This window comes from Urocampus carinirostris, chromosome 14 (genome assembly GCF_059441175.1).
Source record: "Urocampus carinirostris isolate Australia breed hairy pipefish chromosome 14, RoL_Ucar_1.0, whole genome shotgun sequence".
Lineage (NCBI taxonomy): Eukaryota > Metazoa > Chordata > Actinopteri > Syngnathiformes > Syngnathidae > Urocampus > Urocampus carinirostris.
In genome coordinates this window covers 8,355,327-8,375,289 of record NC_142362.1, presented here as the reverse complement: position 1 = coordinate 8,375,289, position 19,963 = coordinate 8,355,327, and the positions used below count along the sequence as shown (strand labels likewise).

Sequence of the window (19,963 nt, the reverse complement as noted above, 5' to 3'; positions counted from 1 at the left end):
AGAAACCTTGAGAAGGGACCGCACGTAAGGTAATCCAAGTCAAGTCATGTTTATTTGTGACTCCCTTAATCACAAGGAGTCTCAAAGAGCTGCACAGACCACAGAGTATTGCAAACCAGTCTGTTATTACACCATCCCCTGATGTATAACCTACATGAGGGCAAGGAAAAACTCAAAAACTTAAAGTCAAGTCATGTTTATTTGTGACTCCTTAATCACAAGCAGTCTCAAAGGACTGCACAGACCACAAATTACTACAAACTACAGACTATTATTACACAATCCCCTGATATAAAACCTACACCAGGGCAAGGAAAAACTCAAAAACCTCAACCTGGGGAAAATGAAGAAACCTTGAGAAGGAACCGCACATGAGGTACACAGACATTGTCAACATGAAATATAGGTCATCATTTATAAGCTATACCAAAGCCTTCAAGATACAAAACATATACTGTGGTACTTCTCAAGTTTTAAGAGTACCTGCTCACTTCTTAAATGTGATATAAAGTAACTCATACATGTTGAATTATCATTATAGACTTATTGTACGAGCAACCTGCAAAATTCTTCATGCATTTCTCCAAGTAGAGTTCTGCTTCCTCTTAGCGTTCAATCTTGAGCAGTGCAGCACAAATCGGTGGGAGGGTCCATTTTCATCCCTCCAGGACATTCGCCACCAGGACTACGCGAGATTGGACACACAGCCCCAAGCAGTAAGTGCATTCATATTATTATATGTATGCATCAATCGAAATCGATCGTTGCGTGTATGCACATCAAAATAAGTACATACGTGCAGGTTATTGCACCTTTCCTGCACGTTGTGCCTTTTTTGTTACGTCCTTTTTCGTCTCTTTCTACGTAAACGTCGCGCACTTCATTATGCTAACCCGTTTAGAAAAATCTACTGGAATTATTTGGATTGATCAAGCAAAATAAACAAACTCTTGCAGAGGTTGAATATTCATCGAGTAAAATCCGGAAGTGATGACGTCATCACCGGGTGTGAGTTCTGTTGTCATTCTCGTTGGTTAGATAAAAAAGATAGATAATGTAATAAATGTAATGCTGTCGCTATACGTGTTCTGATAATACTTTAAGTTAGTAAAAATAAGCAAATATATGACAATAATGTGAAGTGTTTTTTTTTTTACGCTACACTGCGCATGCGCATTATAAGCTCACCTTACAACAGGTCATTTTCTATGCGTAGCGTGTTCAAAGGTCTATTAAGTTGGTTAAAAAGATAAGATACTTTTATTATCACGCTCAAAAATGTCTTTCTTTTGAATGTTTAACATTGGCCTCTTTAATTTAATCACATACTGGTGTTTCTGTGGTGCAGTGGTTTGCACACTTGCCTCAAACGCTAAAGTTCCCCTGTCGAAAGAGAGAGACGGACGCCACCAGTCTATACTTGCCCAAGACACACCACAGGAAATGGTCTACCTACGACTTCAATGGTTATAGGATCCAACTAAAGAAAAAGGCCAAGAGTTTATTTCGGCATGAAATGGACCATTAGGGCAGTGGTTAGCACATTTGCCTAACATGCGAAGGGTCACTGGTTCGAGACTGGCTGGAAACATGTGTTGGCCCGGAGAGGGATGGGTGCCACCAGGCTGTACTTTTCCAAGATACACTGCAGGAAATGGTGCCCCAAGGACCCTGGTTAAGGGATCTAACCTACCACAGAGAAACATATGTTGGCTTGAAGAGGGACGGACGCCTCCAGGCTGTACTTGCCCAAGACACACCACAGGAAATGGTCTACCTACGACTTCAATTGTTATAGGATCCAACTAAAGAAAAAGGCCTAGAGTTCGTTTCGGCATAAAATGGACCATTGGGGCAGTGGTTAGCACATTTGCCTAACATGCGAAGGGTCAGTGGTTCGAGACTGTCTGGAAACATTTGTTGGCCTGGAGAGGGATGGGTGCCACCAGGCTCTACTTGCCCAAGGCACACCGCAGGTGATGGTGCCCCAACGACCCTGGTTAAGGGATCTAACCTACCACAGAGAAACATATTTTGGCTTGGAGAGGGACGGACGCCACCAGGCTGTACTTGCCCAAGACACACCAGAGAAAATGGTATACCTACGACTACAATGGTTATGGGATCCGACTAAAGAAAAGGCCAAGAATTCATTTCGGCATGAAATGGACCATTGGGGCAGTGGTTAGCACATTTACCTAACATGCGGAGGGCCACTGGTTCAAGACTGGCTGGAAATATTTGTTGACCTGGAGAGGGATGGGTGTCACCAGGCTGTACTTTCCCAAGATACACTGCAGGAAATGGTGCACCAATGACCATAGTGGTTAAGGGATCCAACCTACCGCAAAGAAACATATGTTGGCTTGAAGAGGGACAGATGACACCAGGCTGTACTTGCCCAAGACACACCACAGTAAAGCGTTTTTCTTCGACCCCAATGGTTAGGGGATCCAACTAAAGATAGGCTAAGAATTCATATCGGCATGAAGTGGACCGCAGCGGTCGACGCAGAAAGGCCCTGATGACGGAGGACGGCAGGCATTGTTTGAGAAATGCTCTCCGCTGTTTTGAGTTTTCCAGACATCGCGGCGAGGTGGAGGGGCTCACGTCGGGCTTCATTGGCATGCCCATGGGAGGAGCTGAAAGGAACCCAGCAAAAGTAACCCTACCCAACCCTGTATACAAGAGATTATCTCTCAAGTGAGATTATCCTGACATTTCTAATATGGATTTCCTCAACATCAAAGTGTTTAGACTCTTTGTATATAAAATAAATGTCACATTTGTGAGAGTATTCCGATGATGTTTTTTTTTTTGCTCTGCCTGACAGTAACATGGCATCTCCACTGCGGAGTTTGGTTTATGATGATGACCGGTACCAGAAGGCCTTCCATCTTTTCCTGGAACGCTCCTCTGAACATCAGTGCATGAAGGACTTTATTCATAATATCCTGCCGGAAATCTTTGCCAGGTGATCCGGTTTCCATACTAAAACTCTCGGTTGAATGATGAAGGCTGAAGTTTGACTCTTGTTTTGAGAGTTCTTATTTGTCCTTTGTTTCTGCAAACCATTTAAACATGTCTCAAATGTCATTCAAGGTTCCTGCAGGTGCTTGAAGTCCTTGAAAATGCTTGAATTTTAATATTGTGTTTAAAGTACTTAGATTTTAGGCAAAGTGCTTGTTATATACCGTATTTTCCGCACTATAGGGCGCACCGGGTTATAGGGTGCACCCCCAAAAAATAGTTTTTGGTCCTATATTTTCCATACATAAGGCGCAGCGGATTATAAGGTGCTACAATGGGAACGTGGACTAAACAGTCAGATCGTTCAGTCAAACTTATTACCCCCTTAACATTCCGAAAGCTTGCAAAGAAGCAAATACGTATCGTAGACACGTGCGGACGCGGTGTCCGTACGATGTCACTCAAATGCATCGTTCCAAATAGCATTCGGAAGGGTAAAGTCTTGGGATTCAGGAAATGCCAACCATTCCTTAGTTTCTATTTTCTTTTTCGCTCGCAACTGTGTGGACAGCAAAGTAAGAATTTTATTGTGCAGGGAAACAGGGTTCTTTACTGTGCATATGACAATAAACACTTTGAATTGAATTGAGTTTAAAAATAGACTCATCACAGAAACATCAAGATCGTTCTAAAACAAGATACCGGGAAAATATAAAGCCACATAGCTCACCTAAGTTCTCTTGCAGCCATCACCTTCAATAATGATACGTAACCATGGTCTTCTTACAACCGTGAGTGTAGTCAATCCAGGAGAGTAAAATATTTACAAATACAGAATAGTAAAAATTGTTTTCTCTATGCCGTAGTGCAACCCAACCTGTAATTCACATTCATCTTTTTCGGCCAATTGCAGGCTTTGTTTCGCCCCTTTAGCCTATGCGAGCCTGTAAATGATAAAAAGGATCTGCCCCCTTTACCTCCGAATAACTTTAGCCAATAGTGATGGATTCAAATGATGATTGACACATTGGTTAGCCAATGAAACGCCGGTATATAAAACCCAGCATACACCGCGGACGACTTCGCCTTCGGGGGAAAATCTAGTCGGCTGCTGCTTGCCTTAGTTGCAAGACTTTGCGACTTAATATTGATCCATATATAAGGCGCACTGTATTATAAGGCCCATGGTCAGCTTTTGAAAAAAATAAAGGCTTTTAGGTGCGCCTTATAGTGCGGAAAATACGGTATATATACCACAGCCATATCCCCCTAGCCTAGTGGGAGGTGGCTATAGTAATTTCTGAATCTTTTTGGGAGATTGATTTAGAGGAGGGGATTCCCAGCCCCCTCGCTCAACCCAACTGAGGTGTTGGGAGTCATTAGGTGACCAAACCCCCCAATTCCAACCCTTAATGCTGAACGCCAAGCAGGAAGGCAACGGGTACCAATGTTTAAGTCTTAGGTAGACTCGGCCGAGGCTTGAACCACAACCTCCCAGTCTTGGGGCGGGCGCCATACCCCCAAGGCCACCGAGCACTTGAAGATTCTTAAAATGATCTCCATGTTTCTACTCAAGTCCGCTTAAAAATAACACCAATACTGCTCTTCAGTGCCTTTGCTTGTCCATTGAATTTCTTCTTCCCTTGTCATTAACGGCAGCTGGCATTAGTTGGAATGACATGGTCTTATGAGGCGTTGTCGCCCCCTACAGGACAGGTGCATGCTACATCTAAACAGGGCACTGTAAAGGATTATATATCAACTAGGGACATTTATTATGGGACATGCAAAAATATTAAGGTTGTGTTTCCCAGTAGTAACTTCCTGCAACTGAAAATATAAGATACATATTACTGTCTTTTTACATAACACTTTTATAGGAAGAGATTTGTCTAAAAAATATTTACACAAGTATTGTTCAGATCCACAAATATATTATAGTACCGTATTTTCCGCACTATAAGGCGCAACTAAAAGTCTTAATTTTTTTCAAAAGCTGACCATGCGCCTTATAATACAGTGCGCCTTATTTATGGAACAAAATTAATTCGCAGTCTTGCAACTAACTTGCAGCCGCCGACTAGATTTTCACCCGAACGCAAAGTAGTCCGCGGTGTATGCTGGGATTTATTTACCGGCGTTTCATTGGCTAACCAATGTGTCAATCATCATTTGAATCGATCACTATTGGCTAAAGTTATTCGGAGCCTCGGATAGGCTAGAGGGCCGAAACCAAACCCTGCAATTGGCCAAAAAAGATGTGTCAATCATCCGTTAAATCGATCGCTATTGGCTGAAGTTATTCGGAGCCTCGGATTGGCTAGATGGCCAAAACAAACCCTGCAATTGGCCGAGTTTAGCAATAGAGTAGCAAGCTTAGCAAGCTGGCTAAAGTACGCCATAAAGAAACATGTTTCATTAGTCTGTATTTGTACATATTTTACTCTCCTGGATTTACTTCACTCACGGTTGAAGACCATGATTGCGTATCATTATTGAAGGTGAGAACTTAGGTGAGCTATGCGGCTTTATATTTTCCCGGTATCTTGTTTTAGAACGATCTTTATGTTGCTGTGATGAGTTGAGTGAATTAAACTCAATTCCAAGTGTTTATTGTCATATGCACAGTAAAGTTGCGAGCGAAAAAGAAAATAGATACTAAGGAATGGTTGGCATTTCTTGAATCCCGAGACTTTAACCTTCCGAATGATATTTGAAACGATGCATTTGAGTGACATCATACGGACACCGCATCCGCACGTGTCTACGACACGTATTTGCTTCTTTGCAAGCTTTGGGAATGTTAAGGGGGTAATAAGTTGGACTGAACTATCTGACTGTTTTGTCGACGTTCCTAGTGTAGCGCCTTATAATCCGGTGCGCCTTATCTATGGAAGATGTAGGACCAAAAACTATTTTTTGGGGGTGCGCCCTATAGTGCGGAAAATACGGTATATATTATAGTTTTACTCTAAGAATTATGTCTTGATGAGTGCACATCCACGCATATGTAAATTATAGATACTCTATATTTCTAGGTAGGTAAACAGGGTTGAGTAGGGTTACTTTAACTGGTTTACTTTCAATTACTTTTGGATTACTCCAATACCAAATATGCTAATCAAAGACAAAAGAAACTAAATATGAATAAAATGACTAAATTTTGTGCAGGCTTGGGGAGTAACGGAATACATGGAACGGCAAAAATGATGTCGGCAAGCTGTTTGGATTTATTTATAGTTTTGCCGGAGATCAAAGAGATCAAAGCCAGGAGAGAAAGCTTACCACGTGTTGTGAGTCATCATTTGATTCATATTTAGTTTCTTTTGTCTTTTATTAGCATATTTGGTATTGGAGTCATCCAAAAGTCATTGAAAGTAATCCAGTTAAAGTAACCCTACCCAACCCTGTACGTAAAATACATTATTCATTCCGGATTTCTTCTTTTAAAGGGACAGTGTGTAATATTTAGTGCATTTTTGTCGTACAAAATAAACATTTCATTCAGAAAAATATTTTTTAATTTATTTAATACTAGGAGAAAATACATGAACTAACTCTTAATATTAGAAAAAGATCTATAGGTAGAGAAATTTGTATTCATTTTACATAGTGGAACCCCTACCTAAGGTCGCCACCATGTTTGTCTGGCAACTTGCTGCTACGCTTTTCTCTATGGCACTGGTTTTCGTTCACATTGGACAATACAGTGCCATCTAGTGGTCAAATATTACGCACTGAGGTTTTAATGTGACTGGAGATATTTAAAAAAATGGTTTTGAGGGTCTTTAAAAAGTATTTGATTTTGGCCATGAGAAAGGTGTAATAACCCTGGTTATCCTCAGTTGCAATATATAGCTAGTTCACGGATTACATTAAGATCGTTAAGATAAGCATTAGCTTAGTCTTGGGATCAAGAGGTCCCAGGTTCGATTCCCAGCTTATCCCTGTTATATGTTGAAGTGTCTTTGGGCAAGACACTGAATCAGCAGGTAGGTGCCTTGAATGGCTGACTCCCTTTTGGTGTGTGAGTGTGTGTGTGAATGGGTAAGTGTGAAGCACATTGTAAAGCGCTTTGGGAGGTCTTCATTGCTATATACCGTATTTTCCGCACTATAAGGCGCACCGGGTTATAGGGCGCACCGAAAAAATAGTTTTTGGTCCTATTTTTGACATACACAAGACGCACCGGATTATAAGGCGCTACAATGGGAACGTCGACAAAACAGTCAGATGGTTCAGTCCAACTTATTACCCCCTTAACATTCCCAAAGCTTGCAAAGACGCAAATACGTGTCGAGAACACGTGCGGATGCGGTGTCCGTACGATGTCACTCAAATGCATCGTTCCATCATTCGGAAAGTTAAAGTCTTGGGATTCAAGAAATGCCAACCATTCCTTAGTTTCTATTTTCTTTTTCGCTCGCAACTTTACTGTATATATGACAATAAACACTTGGAATTGAGTTTAATTTAAAAACAGACACTCCATTCCATCCATTATCTGCACCGCTTATCACAGAAACATCGAGTTCAGTCTGAAACAAGATACAGGGATAATATAGAAAGCCGGAGTAGCTCATCGAAGTCGTTGTGTTCATAATAATGTGCAGCCGTGGTCCTCTTATATCCGTGAGTTTAGTAAATCCAGGAGAATAAAATATTTACAAATACAAAATACTAAAAAAAATGCTTTCTGTATGCCGTCAGCCACGTGCTATACGCATTCATCTTTTTCGGCCAATTGCAGGCTTTGTTTTGCCATTTAAGCCAATCCCAGCCTGTAAATAATAAAAAGGATCCGCCCCTTGACCTCCGAATAACTTTAGCCAATAGTGATCGATTCAACTGATGATTGACACGTCTTTTTGGGCCAATTGCAGGCTTTGTTTTGTCGTTTAAGCCAATGCCAGCCTGTAAATGATAAAAAGGATCCTCCCCTTGACCTCCGAATAACTTTAGCCAATAGTGATCGAGTCAACTGATGATTGACACATTGGTTAGCCAATGAAACGCCGGTATATAAATCCCAGCATACACCGCGGACTACTTGGCGTTCGGGGGGAAATCGAGTCGGCGGCTGCTGCTTTAGTTGCAAGACTTTGCGACTTAATATTGATCCATATATAAGGCGAGCTGTATTATAAGGCGCATGGTCAGCTTTTGAAAAAAATAAAGGCTTTTAGGTGCGCCTTATAGTGCGGAAAATACGGTAAATGCATTCACCATCTTATTATTTTTTGGGGTCTTTCCACAGCATTGGAAACGGGAAGCCCCAACTCAATGTGATTGGTGTCGGATGCGGTGACGGTAAGAGATCGCTTTTTCACCTTCGTTCCACTTTCACATTTAATTACACGCTATAAAACCGAGTGACTTTTACATAGGTCGACTAAGGTGAGAACATTCTTTTATCAGTAAGGCTCCGTTGTCCTTAATTGCCTTAGCAATAAATGAATTGATTCATCGGCTTTGTTGTGAAATGAATCTTGAACCTCCAGCCAAAGACAAACTGATTGGATCACTTGGTAGGCTTACATTGTCGTGGAATAGTCAGAGCTTGTCGATAGAATGAGGACACACTTGTTTAGACAGGAAATTCCAGAGTTACGTTGAGAGAACATGCAAGCAATAATCTGATAAGAAATACAATTTTACTTGTATTCCAAACATTTAAAGCCATGTAAAAACTTACAGCTACAAACTGCTAGTTTTTGGATTGCAATGGTATGGTTTCTCCTTACGTTTTCTGATTACTCATACATACATTTGGGATAAAACAAAGCATTATGGGACTTGTAGTAAAGAGATGATTGATACAAACTAATCCCAGCGTACTCACTAAAAAAAACACTTTTGTTTTAGTTTATTCCTCCGTGACAATTCCGTTTCATTTTCAGCCCCCAAGGGGAACATGCTACAGTTGTATCCATCCATATATAGTGTAAGTTTAGCCATGCTAGCATCACATCTTTTAAACACACAACTGTAAAAAAATGGTACTTTGTTGAATTTTGTGAATGAAATCTTCCTTTTTTCAATGTTGAAAATTTAACGCTAAAACCCAATAATCAATTTGCGTAATGGCGTTTCTCTCGTATCGCTCTTGCAATCGAAACACTCGCAAACACCATGAATCTATCGTTCGTCTCTAATGATACTTTCTGATTGCTCCAGAAGTCCAATTCAGTAATCATCGCGATTAACGAAGATCAGTACCCACCGCGAAAAGTCAAAATCCACAAAGTAGGGTCACACGTTCATAAAAGCCAACAAGGTCAAGCTTATCTCGAGATGACGGCTGTACCGACTGAGAGTATCTGACTGTACAAAATAACAAATACAGATTTACATATAAAAACACAAAATTGCATCTGAATGAATGGTCTTTATTGCCATCATACATAAGTACAACAAAACTGGAGGGCTTCTCCTGTCAATTGCAATAAGGCAATCTAAAGAGCAGCTGGCTAGCTGTACGCTAGCATCAGGTAACCTCGAAATGAAACACGTCTCTGCGATGATTTTAATACAATCGTCTCGAATGTAGCAGTTTCCTACAAGTTTTAGCTCCAGGTCATTGGTTTTAAAGATAATAGATCTGAAGTTTGTGAAATAAAAGCTCTGAGGGGTAGCTTGTAAGAGTTGTTACATAGCATAGCCATTGCAGTAGGCTGGTTGTGCAGCCTCGCCATTGCCTCAGTCGCTTCCTGGACCAGATAACAATCCGCAAAGCACCCAGTGGTAATCACCATTTCGTTGGGCTCTTCTGACTTTCCTTAGAGTCCAGTTTATTTGATGAATTTTCCTTTCAACGTAGCAAGCCGCTAAAATACTAGCTCAGCTGTAGCCATACTACGCAGTTTGTTTTTTGGGAGGTTGACACATTGACCTGCGCGACGCCCTCTCGGGCCGTTTCACTGACAGCACACACAGAAATTCACGTCCACCCAAAACACAAAACCCTCCCTAACCTGCCCCTGATAGTACTTGCTGTGTGTTGTCCGCTCAGAACACAATGCATGATACGTTGATATCAATGACAATAACGACAATTCCGTTCAAAATCTGCGAAGATAACCTCCTAAAATTCTTTGTTGATCGTATTTTTCTCTTCAAAGTCTTGGATTGCCACGTCTAATCTCAATGTCAACTATGTTCACTACGTTGTTATCAATGACGATAAAGACCGTTCTGAAACTATCGCCTGCATGTAAACGTTCTCAGTGTCTTTCCCTCACAACTTGGTATGCAATGTTTGGCCTCAGGTCGTATCGACCTGGAGATGTTCTCCGAGCTTCGCCTGAAGCATCCCGGGGCTATGGTGGACTACGAAGTAGTAGAGCCAAGCAGCCAGCAGCTACATAGCTACAAAGGTAAATCTCCTACATACAGGGACGTGATTTTTCCGACTATAGTCGGAATTCCGACTTTTTCACTTTCACTTTTTCCATAGTTTACGTATTTTAAGTTTAAGATAGTATGTATACTTCACTTATTGATTCTTAAAGCGTACTTTTATTTTCAAATCACTTGAGTCGGGGCAACAATTCCTCATACAATGTCTGGGTGACACGGAATTCAGTATACTGAAATTTGATTGGGCTGGAATGTGTCCATCTCTCTCTAATCCAATGAGATTTCAGTTCTTTGCCGTTAATGCTGCTAGCCAATGTTGGCCTTCGGATATATTACGTCTCGCTAAACGTACTAGCTTGTTAGCATTATTAGCCGCTAAGACCTCGTCGAGAATGGAAGAAGTCAGCCATCCAACAATTCAGAAGAAAAGACACTGGCAATTTTTTTTGTTATTTAAATCTTCTAAAGGGGGGGGCTTCGCCTGCCTGTGTGGAGTTTGCATGTTCTCCCCGTACTTACGTGGGTTTCCTCTGGGCACTCTGATTTCCTCCCACATTCCCAAAACATGCTTGTCGGGTTATTTGGCCTAAGCAAATTGTCCCTGGGTGTGAATGAGCGCGTTAGTTGTCTGTCTGTGTCCCCTTAGGGGTTCATGTCCAGCTACAGCAGCCTCCTCGTGTGGAGTTTGCATGTTGTCCCTGTGCCTGTGTCGGTTTCCTCCGTGCATGCCGGTTTCCTTCCACATTCCAAAAACATGCATGGCGGCTTGGTGGTTAGCGCGCAGCCCCACGGTTCAGCAGTTAAGGGTTCAGGTCCAGCTACCGCAGCCTCCCTTTGTGGAGTTTGCCTGTTCTCCCTGTGCCTGCGTGGTTTTCCTCCGGGGACTCCGGTTTCCTCCCACATACCAAAAATGTCAGTGAGTGAGTTTTCTGTCTCTGTGTGCCCTGCGACTTGTTGGCAACCAGTTCCGGGTGTCCCCTACTGCCCGAAGATAGCTGAGATGGGCTCCAGCACCCCCGTGACCCTACCGAGGATAAGCGGTGCAAATAATGGATAGATTAGAACAACTGTGTGCACAAGAAGTATAGCAAGTCTCAAGTCCTCACTCTAATATCTAAAATAAGTCACAATTTTAACTTATTACTTGGCGTGACTCTTTGTATAAAATATTACATTACATTTAAATAGGAACGGTTTTAGACTTCTGCAATTTGATTGGTTTCCTATCCTGAACCTGAAATATTCTCTCTGATTAGAAGTAAAAAAGCATGATGAAATATCACTTATTTCAACTCCACATTTTACATCCAACCATCTAGTATTGGTGTCCCAAAAGCCTGATTTGGACTACATCACATTTAAATGGAACAAGATGACGGCCTCCGAGTTTGAGGAGCAATGGAAGTTAAAGGAGACGAGAAAGAAAGCTGACTTCATTCACATGATTCAGGTCAGTGCTGGGGACAATATGGAATGTCCTGTTTTACAGTTAGTGATGGGCAAAGTGAAGCCTTATGAACCAATGAGATGATTTGTGTCACGCAATGCTTTAGTACTCGGTGTTTCATTCGTTTCTTTGCTGACCTCTGCTGCACAACTGCAGTATTGCAGCTGTATTAGTGTGTTGTCGCAATAAAGTTTTTTGGAAGAATCAATAATAATTGCTAATAACTTGGTTTCCTTCAACAAGTAAAGACATCTATTCAGGCATATAATGTAAGAATACGTTTTTATTTAATAAAATAATTGTGTTCAATCAAAGGGATAAGAGAGCTAAGCGGCTGCTTGGGGCCCCGCAACCAGCAGGGGGCCCCCAAGAGTAGTTTACTTTTTGGGTGGCTCACATTGTCACTTTGTGTGTCCACTCAAAGGTACTTCTACAGAAATACAACAAAAATACTACACAATAACTAAAAATCTAAATATCAAATATAGGGCTTGAAAACAGGGACCTTATATATTATTTTGCTTTCATTCTGAAAATTAAAAAAAACGTATAGAATTACTACAATACTACTACTACAGTAATACTTTATCACTCCAAAAATACTACAAAACGACAACTACAGTAATATTACAAAAATATTAAAGAAATGTGACAAAATATGATGGAAATACTACAAAAAAATCTACAAGAATACGACTAAATTACTGCTTTGGAAATGATATTTCTACTGAAATACTCAAAAAATACCAATATATAATACTATAATATACAAAAACTACCGGGGAAATATTAATACAAAAATACTACGACAAGAGGATTACAACAGAAATACTGCAAATTACACCTGTAGCGATACTACAAGAATTTTCAAATGGAAATATCACAAAAATACTACCAAAATTAATACTACAGTAACACTGTACTACAAAAAATACTACAGGAATGCTGCAGATATACAACACACATTCTTATACGGAAATACTACAAAATACAACAGAGATAGTACAAAAATACTAAAAAAAAATAATACTACAGTGATACTACAAAGATACTATAATCACAAAACGACTTTAATAGTACAAAAATACTACGAAAATACTACAGATATACAAAAAAAATCTACTTTCGAAATAGAACAAAAGTACTACAAAAATCCTACTGTGGAAATACTACGTAAAGATTACTTCAGAAATACTACAAAAATAGTACAAACATAAAACTACAGTAACACTATAAAAAACGACAAAACTTCAGAAATAAACTACTTAAAAAACCCTACAGTAATACTTCAAAACTAGACAACAAATGAAGTGCTTAAAACAGGGTTGCCTGACATTTAAGTTGCGTAGTAAAAAGTTTAAATAAGTTACATTTTACCGTAAAGTGAAAACATAAATGGTATAATAACTTAGTGTCAGGTTTTCAATGTAAATCTCTTGAATTTCTGTCTCAAGGTAATTAGCTTGTTTTTATATTACTAAATATAAAAACAATGTTTCTCATACACACACACACATGAAGTAACGTTTCAATAATCAGTCTAATTGCATCTCTTGTACGTTTATCAATCTTGTATTCTCTTATTTTGAAGTCGTGTTTAATGTTTTCACTGACGTGAAATAAACCACGCCCCCCTGGGGGCGGTCTCTTTTTCCTCTTGGAACCATCATGAGAGCCTCGTGTGAGTACTTGCTCCTACTATCACGGGTAATATTTTAACATTATCTGTATTTTATTTGGGTAAATATGGCCACAAAATAGTCTTAACAATGGTTGACTTTAACACTTAGTGTCATAATAATTTTTTTTTAATTTATTATGTTCATAATGTAATATTATTATTGGTACAATACCGATTAAAGGGACCCTCATTTTTCTTCTTCTTCTTCTGTAGCTTTTCTCCTCTTTTCTCTTTTTTCTGTATTGTTTTTCCTATGTTTCCTTTTCTGCTCCTTCCCTTTTTCTTTTTGCTTTATTTTCCCCCTTTTTTAAAGTGGATGAATGAAACTTTTATTCCGAACCTGACAAAACGAAAACAAAACAACAAATTGAAAAAAAAAAAAAAAACACAAACAATGTTATCGTACTTGTTCGAAAGGGAGTGGGAAGAAGCATACGCTTATTAAATCTTACACCCTAATAACTGTGTCCCATTGTTTTTCTACTACTAGATTAATTTAGTTTTACCCCTTTATTAACTCTATATTGCTAGTAATCACTTAATATCATTCAGTCACCAATAATGACAATAATAACAACTGATCACAGTTTTAATAATTATATTTATTATTGTAATATTAATATAATAACACTAATCATAACAGTGTTGTTTTGCTTACCTCTACCTTTTGCTCAGGGTTTGGTAGGGTACCTTAACTTGATTACTTTCAATGACTTTTGGATTACTCCAATACCAAATATGCTAATAAAAGACAAAATAAACTAAATATAAATAAAATGACTCCTTTATTAGCATATTTGGTATTGGAGTCATGACCCATGACCAAGCCTCTGGCTGATTGGTCGGCGCCGTCGTTGATGCAGATGCATTAATGACAAAATAAACTAAATTTTGTGCAGGCTTGGGGAGTAACGGAATACATGGAACGGCAAAAATGATGTTGGCAAGCTGTTTGGATTTCTTTTCATTTTGTTTCTGTCGCATTTTATGTTCGTTTTGCCGGAGATCCAAGAGATCAAAGCCAGGAGAGAAAGCTTACCACATGTTGTGAGTCATCATTTGATTCATATTTAGTTTCTTTTGTCTTTTATTAGCATATTTGGTATTGGAGTAATCCAAAAGTCATTGAAAGTAATCAAGTTAAAGTAACCCTACCCAACCCTGCTTTTCCTACATAATACAGACGCCATTTTCTTCCTCTCTGTATTCTTCCAATATTATTATTTTTTGTATCTGGATTTGAATATGAATATTTGTATTTTGTTTACACTGTTCCATAATAATTGGTAATAAATAGATGAAAGCAACAAAAACAATCAGAAAAGCCGATTAGAAGCAGAATCTTATCAGTAGTTTGCACCGGCTTCAGTAACTAGTATGCAAAGACGAGCGATGGGTCGAGCCTAGTCACGTGAGCAAATCTGCTCGTCGCGCTCGTCCCAAAATGAGGCTTCTTTCTCGCGGTCACGTGACCCTACGCTTTCGAGACGGGGCTTCATTTGCCACGCCCACTCTTAGTCGACACAGGCTTCGAAGCCTCGCTTCATTTTGCCGATCACTATATAAAGTTGGGAAATTAATGTTTTAGCTGCAGTGTTCCATGCCCTTATTTACAACCCTCGTTTGAAATGTTATGAAATCCACAGATGCTCTACTATGTCAAAGATGTCGAAGCGAGCGTCAGTTTCTTCCGGAGTCTCCTTGAGAAGAATGGGAAACTTCTTATTATTCTTGTGTCTGGTAAGGGGCCCTTTATCATTTATCTGTGTGCTGTCACAGTTGTTTTGAAGAAAACGGCTCTAACTACAGTGGAACCTCGTTTCTCGACCATAATCCGTTCCAGAACCCTGTTCGAGAACCGATTTGTTCGATCACCGAAATCGTTTTTCCCATTAAAAATAATGTAAATCGTTTTAATCCGTTCCAACACCCTGAATGTTTACCTTGAATGTTTAACGTAAACATAAAGCTAACCCAGGCTAATCGTACGTTCGCGTTATCTTAATCTTCCGTACGAAAGATTACGCTAACATGAACGTGTAAAAATAAAAAAATCAGGTCGTTTACAAGTCATTTAGCACCCGGGTCTCCACAACAAGTGGTGAGCGGTTCATTGGAAAGGCGGCTTCGTTCCAACACCCTGAATGTTTACCTGAATGTTCAACGTAAACATAATGCTAACCCCGGCTAATTGTACGTTCGCGTTATCGTAATCTTCCGTAAGAAAGATTATGCTAACATTAACGTGTAAAATTTAAAAAAGGATTAAGAAAATAATTATGAATAGGATTTCTTACCTTTGTGGTGGTCAGCAGAAGGCGCAGGTGGACGGTGGGGTATTCCCTAGCAAGATCAGACACTGGCACACCTTCATATTTTGCTATTATTTCTTTCTTAAATGCAATAGTTGTACGCACTACTTTTCTTTTTTCACCTGTAGCAACTTTGCTGCTTGCACTGACTTTCTTGGGAGGCATAATAAGGGGCTAAAACACCCGTACGCCGCTCAGCATCGCACCATAGCGTACCCACTCAGGCATTACCGGCGTTCGAACTCCGATCTTTTGACCGAACAGCGAAGCAAGAATTTCTCAAAATTTTTGGACGGACTCCGATTTGTTCGAACTGAGAGGCGTTCAAAAACCGAGGTTCCACTGTATGCATTTCCATTGCTAAAACGGTAAAAGTCAAATCATGTCATGTTTATTTGTATCGCCCTTAATCACAAGGAGTCTCAAAGGGCTGCACAGACCACAGACTATTGCAAATCACAGACTATTATGACACCGTCCCCTGATCTAAAACCTACATGAGGGCAAGGAAAAACTCAAAAACCTCAAGTCACCTCAAGTCATGTTTATTTGTGACACCCATAATCACAAAGAGTCTGAAAGGGCTGCACAGACCACAGACTATTGCAAACTACAGACTATTATTACAACATCCCCTGATCTAAAACCGACATGAGGGAAAGGTAAACTCATTATGAGGAAATAAAGAAACCTTGTGATGGGACCACACATGGGGTAATCCCCCCTTCCAGGATGACCAGGCTGCAATGGATGTTGCATTAACAAACAATAAAATAAAATAGAAAATAATAAGAGTACAGACGCTGCCCTACTTACGAATTAGATTCCGGACGATCGTTCGTAAGTTGAATTTGTTCGTTAGTTGCTCCAGTGCTATGGAATGTATGTTTAAGGTTTTATATAAGCATGTTTAAACTCGTATAAGTCACCTGTATTGTTTTGTACTCAAAAATAAAAATTTCATCCAATAATATGCTTCTTAAAGATAAGTAAAGTTGAGTTTAACTTACTTTTGGAAGATGCGCTTCAAGAGGTCCTCCTCCGTGGTAAAAAGGGGCCGAAACAAAGCATTCCGACCATTTTCTCAACCGCATCAATCTTTCTTATTCCGCTTTCATTTCAAAAGAAACAGCTCGCCTCTTCTTTACACTTTACACCAACCATATTGAATGGATGCACGCAATATTAAACAATAAAAATGTCGAAGACCTTAGCGCGCTGGAGATACAGTATAGAATGTTTACACACGAACTAGGAAGAGGAAGCAAATTTCTTCTTCGGGGTAGAAGCAGGGTGTCCTCTCACAGCACCACCAGTGGTTGAAAGAAGCACTACAGTACTGTCCTGTTCTGCACACAGTACAAAAATAACTTACAGCAATGTCCGGATATTTTTCGACATCCCGAAAAAATATTCGTACCGTTTTACGTAAGTCGAACGGTGGTAAGTAAGGTAGCGTCTTTATGATATTAAATAGAAAAATAAACTAAAAACGATGACCATTTTGCAATGGATTTACGAACAATACACAAGAGTTGAAAAAAGTCATCCAATTTTTTCACTTATAATTTTGTGGTACATTTGCCAGAGTTGGGCAGCACGGCGGCGCAGTGGTTAGCGCATGTGCGGCACAGTTCATGTCATGGGAACCTCCTGCGTGGGTTTAAATCCAGCTCCAGACTTCCTGTGCGGAGTTTGTATGTTCTCCCCGTGCTTGCGTGGGTTTCCTCCAGGCACTCCGATTTCCTCCCGCTTTCCAAAAACATGCATTTCAGGTGAATTGGCCGGTCCAAATTGTCCCTAGGTGTGAATGAGCGGGTGAGTTGTCTGTCCCCGTGTGCCCTGCGATTGGCTGGCAACCAGTTGAGGGTGTCCCCTGCCCACTGCCCGATGATTGCTGGGATGGGCTCCAGCACCCCCGCGACCCTATTGAGGGTAAGCGGTGCAGCTAATGAGATGAGATGAGATGAGATTTGCCAGAGTTCATACAGGTACTTGAAATCCTTACAAACACTTGAATTTTAATATGGTCTTTTCAAAGATTGAATATTGCTTCCATTTTGGGTAAAGTACTTGTAAATGCTTGAAATTACTGCCATGTTCCTCAACAATTCTGCTTCAAAATGAAGCTGACTCAGCTCTCTAGTGGCTTCGCTTTGCCACTGCATTTCTTCATCCCTCGGGATTTACGGCACTTAGCATTAGTATGTGTAGCAGTGTCTTATAAAGCGTCATCGCCTCCTACAAGTCGCCCCCAAGAGGACAGGTGCATGTTACACCTAAACAGGGCACTATGAAATGTGTATTAGTGCAAGGATTACGTATCAGTTATAGACATTTATTATGGGCCATGCAAGAATTAAGAGAGCGTTTCTCAGTGGTAATTTGTGATGAGAAGAACTTAATTTCACGATTTACTCTCGATCAGTGTTCCCTCTAAGCTGCACACTGCTCGCACATTCTCAGCGCACAAGAAAATCTAGCCAGCGCATAAAAATGAGGGCTCAAAATTACTAATTAAGAAGCGACTCAAGTCAAAGTTACAGTGCATGAAGGTAAAAATTCACGGGTTCCCCTGAGGTTGTGTCCTAAATGTGGTATTTTGAAGTCGAGTCGAAGGACAACGAAGTTGAGTAAAGTTAGTAGAGTTTGTCGGGGAACCGGCTTCTTCGGCTCGGCTCACGAAAAGGAACCGGCTCTTTCGGGTTGTTTTTGCTTCTTTAATCCCAACATGACCAAATATTGTGTAAAATGATGCACAAAATGACTTAAAGGAAAGGGGGAATAGAACAAAAAAGAAAAAAATACCCAAATGAAAAAGTAGTGAAAAGCTGAGAAAAATAAAAACAAAAGGAAGAGAAAAAAGAAGGAAAAATTTAGAAAAAAGACAGAAAAAAAGAGAAGAAAGAAATGTAGGAAAAAGTAAATAGAGAACAAAAGGAAAAAAGTAACAGCTTGGAAAAAATAAACACATTGAGATTTTTTTAAAGGAATTTAAAAAAAGGTAGAAAAAAAACACGGAAAAAAGATGAAAAAGTTTGCATTCAAATAATTTTCAATTATATCAAGTGAATCTTGTTGCCAACATTGTACTTCCACTAAAAAATGTAAATTCTGTATCTTACAAGCGACTAAATAAGCCCCCAAAAATGTTAATATTATGCGACAAAATATATCAGGAAATAAAAAGAAATGGATATCTTGTGAAAGAATTGTAAGAAGGCCGTACAAGCTTTGCAATAGTACATGAGTCAATTCATTCAAAAGAGAAAAATAATTTTGCATTGCCGGAAACTCCGCAAAATGTAACTTGATGTCAAGTTTTGGACATGTTTGATAATGACTTAGTTGCCACACTTGGGATTATGGTTGCTCACTGTCGTTTCAAGCGCTGCTCACCGACTTTGTGCGAACGCTCAGACCCGTAAGGAAAATTACAGGGAACATTGGTCTCGATCTAAAAATCATATCTCGATAAATGCACCCACAAGATTAAAAACGCACAACTTAATTCCCAGATATACTTTATTGGTGTCCCTGCAAAATCCCAGTATGAATATAACATGAGGTTATCACTGATCTTCTTCCAGGTGAGAGCGGCTGGGGAAAATTATGGCAAACCTTCCGAAAACAGATCTGCGTCTGCGAAATAAGCCAGTGCACGACCACGGCAGACGTAAAAAGCTTCCTGGAGTCGGAGAGATTTCAATACAAAAGCTACGTCCTGCCTTCGCAAATGGATATCACCGAATGCTTCACGGAAGGAGACGAGAAGGGCGAGCTTCTGCTGGATTTCCTCACAGAAGTGGACCGCTTCAGCCAAACGGCATCGCAGCAACTCAAAGCCGACGTCCTGAAACTGCTGCGAGACCCCGCCTGTTCTCTGGAGGCCGACGGGAAGGTGGTCTTCAATAACAACCTGGAGGTCATCGTCATTGATTCGCCGTGATAGATAATTGAGATTGTATCAGAATAAAGGAAAGAACACACTCTGAGTCAGAGATTCAGGTTTTTGACAGCCGTTCCATCAGAGGCGCGTGCTTCCAGAATCACCTCAGGAACGAAAAACACGCTCCACCCATGGCAGGAGGCTCATTTATCGGAAAACACAAGAATGAAACAACACATCTGATTGGATTAAACGAGATCATATGAACACAAGAAACAAATCTGATTGGTTTAGACAGGAATCAC

At 40.1% G+C, this 19,963-nt stretch overlaps 1 protein-coding gene across 1 annotated transcript; it reads left to right on the top strand.

The window, feature by feature from the left end:
* Positions 1-631: 631 nt before the first annotated feature.
* On the top strand, positions 632-19,761 carry hnmt (histamine N-methyltransferase). The gene is made up of 7 exons (XM_088352843.1): positions 632-716; positions 2,834-2,974; positions 8,228-8,280; positions 10,239-10,346; positions 11,649-11,779; positions 15,104-15,197; positions 19,360-19,761. The coding sequence occupies exons 2-7, from the start codon at positions 2,838-2,840 to the stop codon at positions 19,716-19,718; spliced, it is 882 nt and encodes a 293-aa protein (XP_088208969.1). The 5' UTR covers positions 632-716; positions 2,834-2,837; the 3' UTR covers positions 19,719-19,761.
* The last annotated feature ends 202 nt before the right edge of the window (positions 19,762-19,963 follow it).

Excerpts from the sequence above, each read along its gene's own strand:
- hnmt (XM_088352843.1), top strand. The coding sequence starts at position 2,838 with ATGGCATCTCCACTGCGGAGTTTGGTTTATGATGATGACCGGTACCAG. Across the intron at positions 10,347-11,648 it reads GCAGCTACATAGCTACAAAG|TATTGGTGTCCCAAAAGCCT; the intron begins GTAAATCTCCTA and ends CCAACCATCTAG. Across the intron at positions 15,198-19,359 it reads TCTTATTATTCTTGTGTCTG|GTGAGAGCGGCTGGGGAAAA; the intron begins GTAAGGGGCCCT and ends ATCTTCTTCCAG.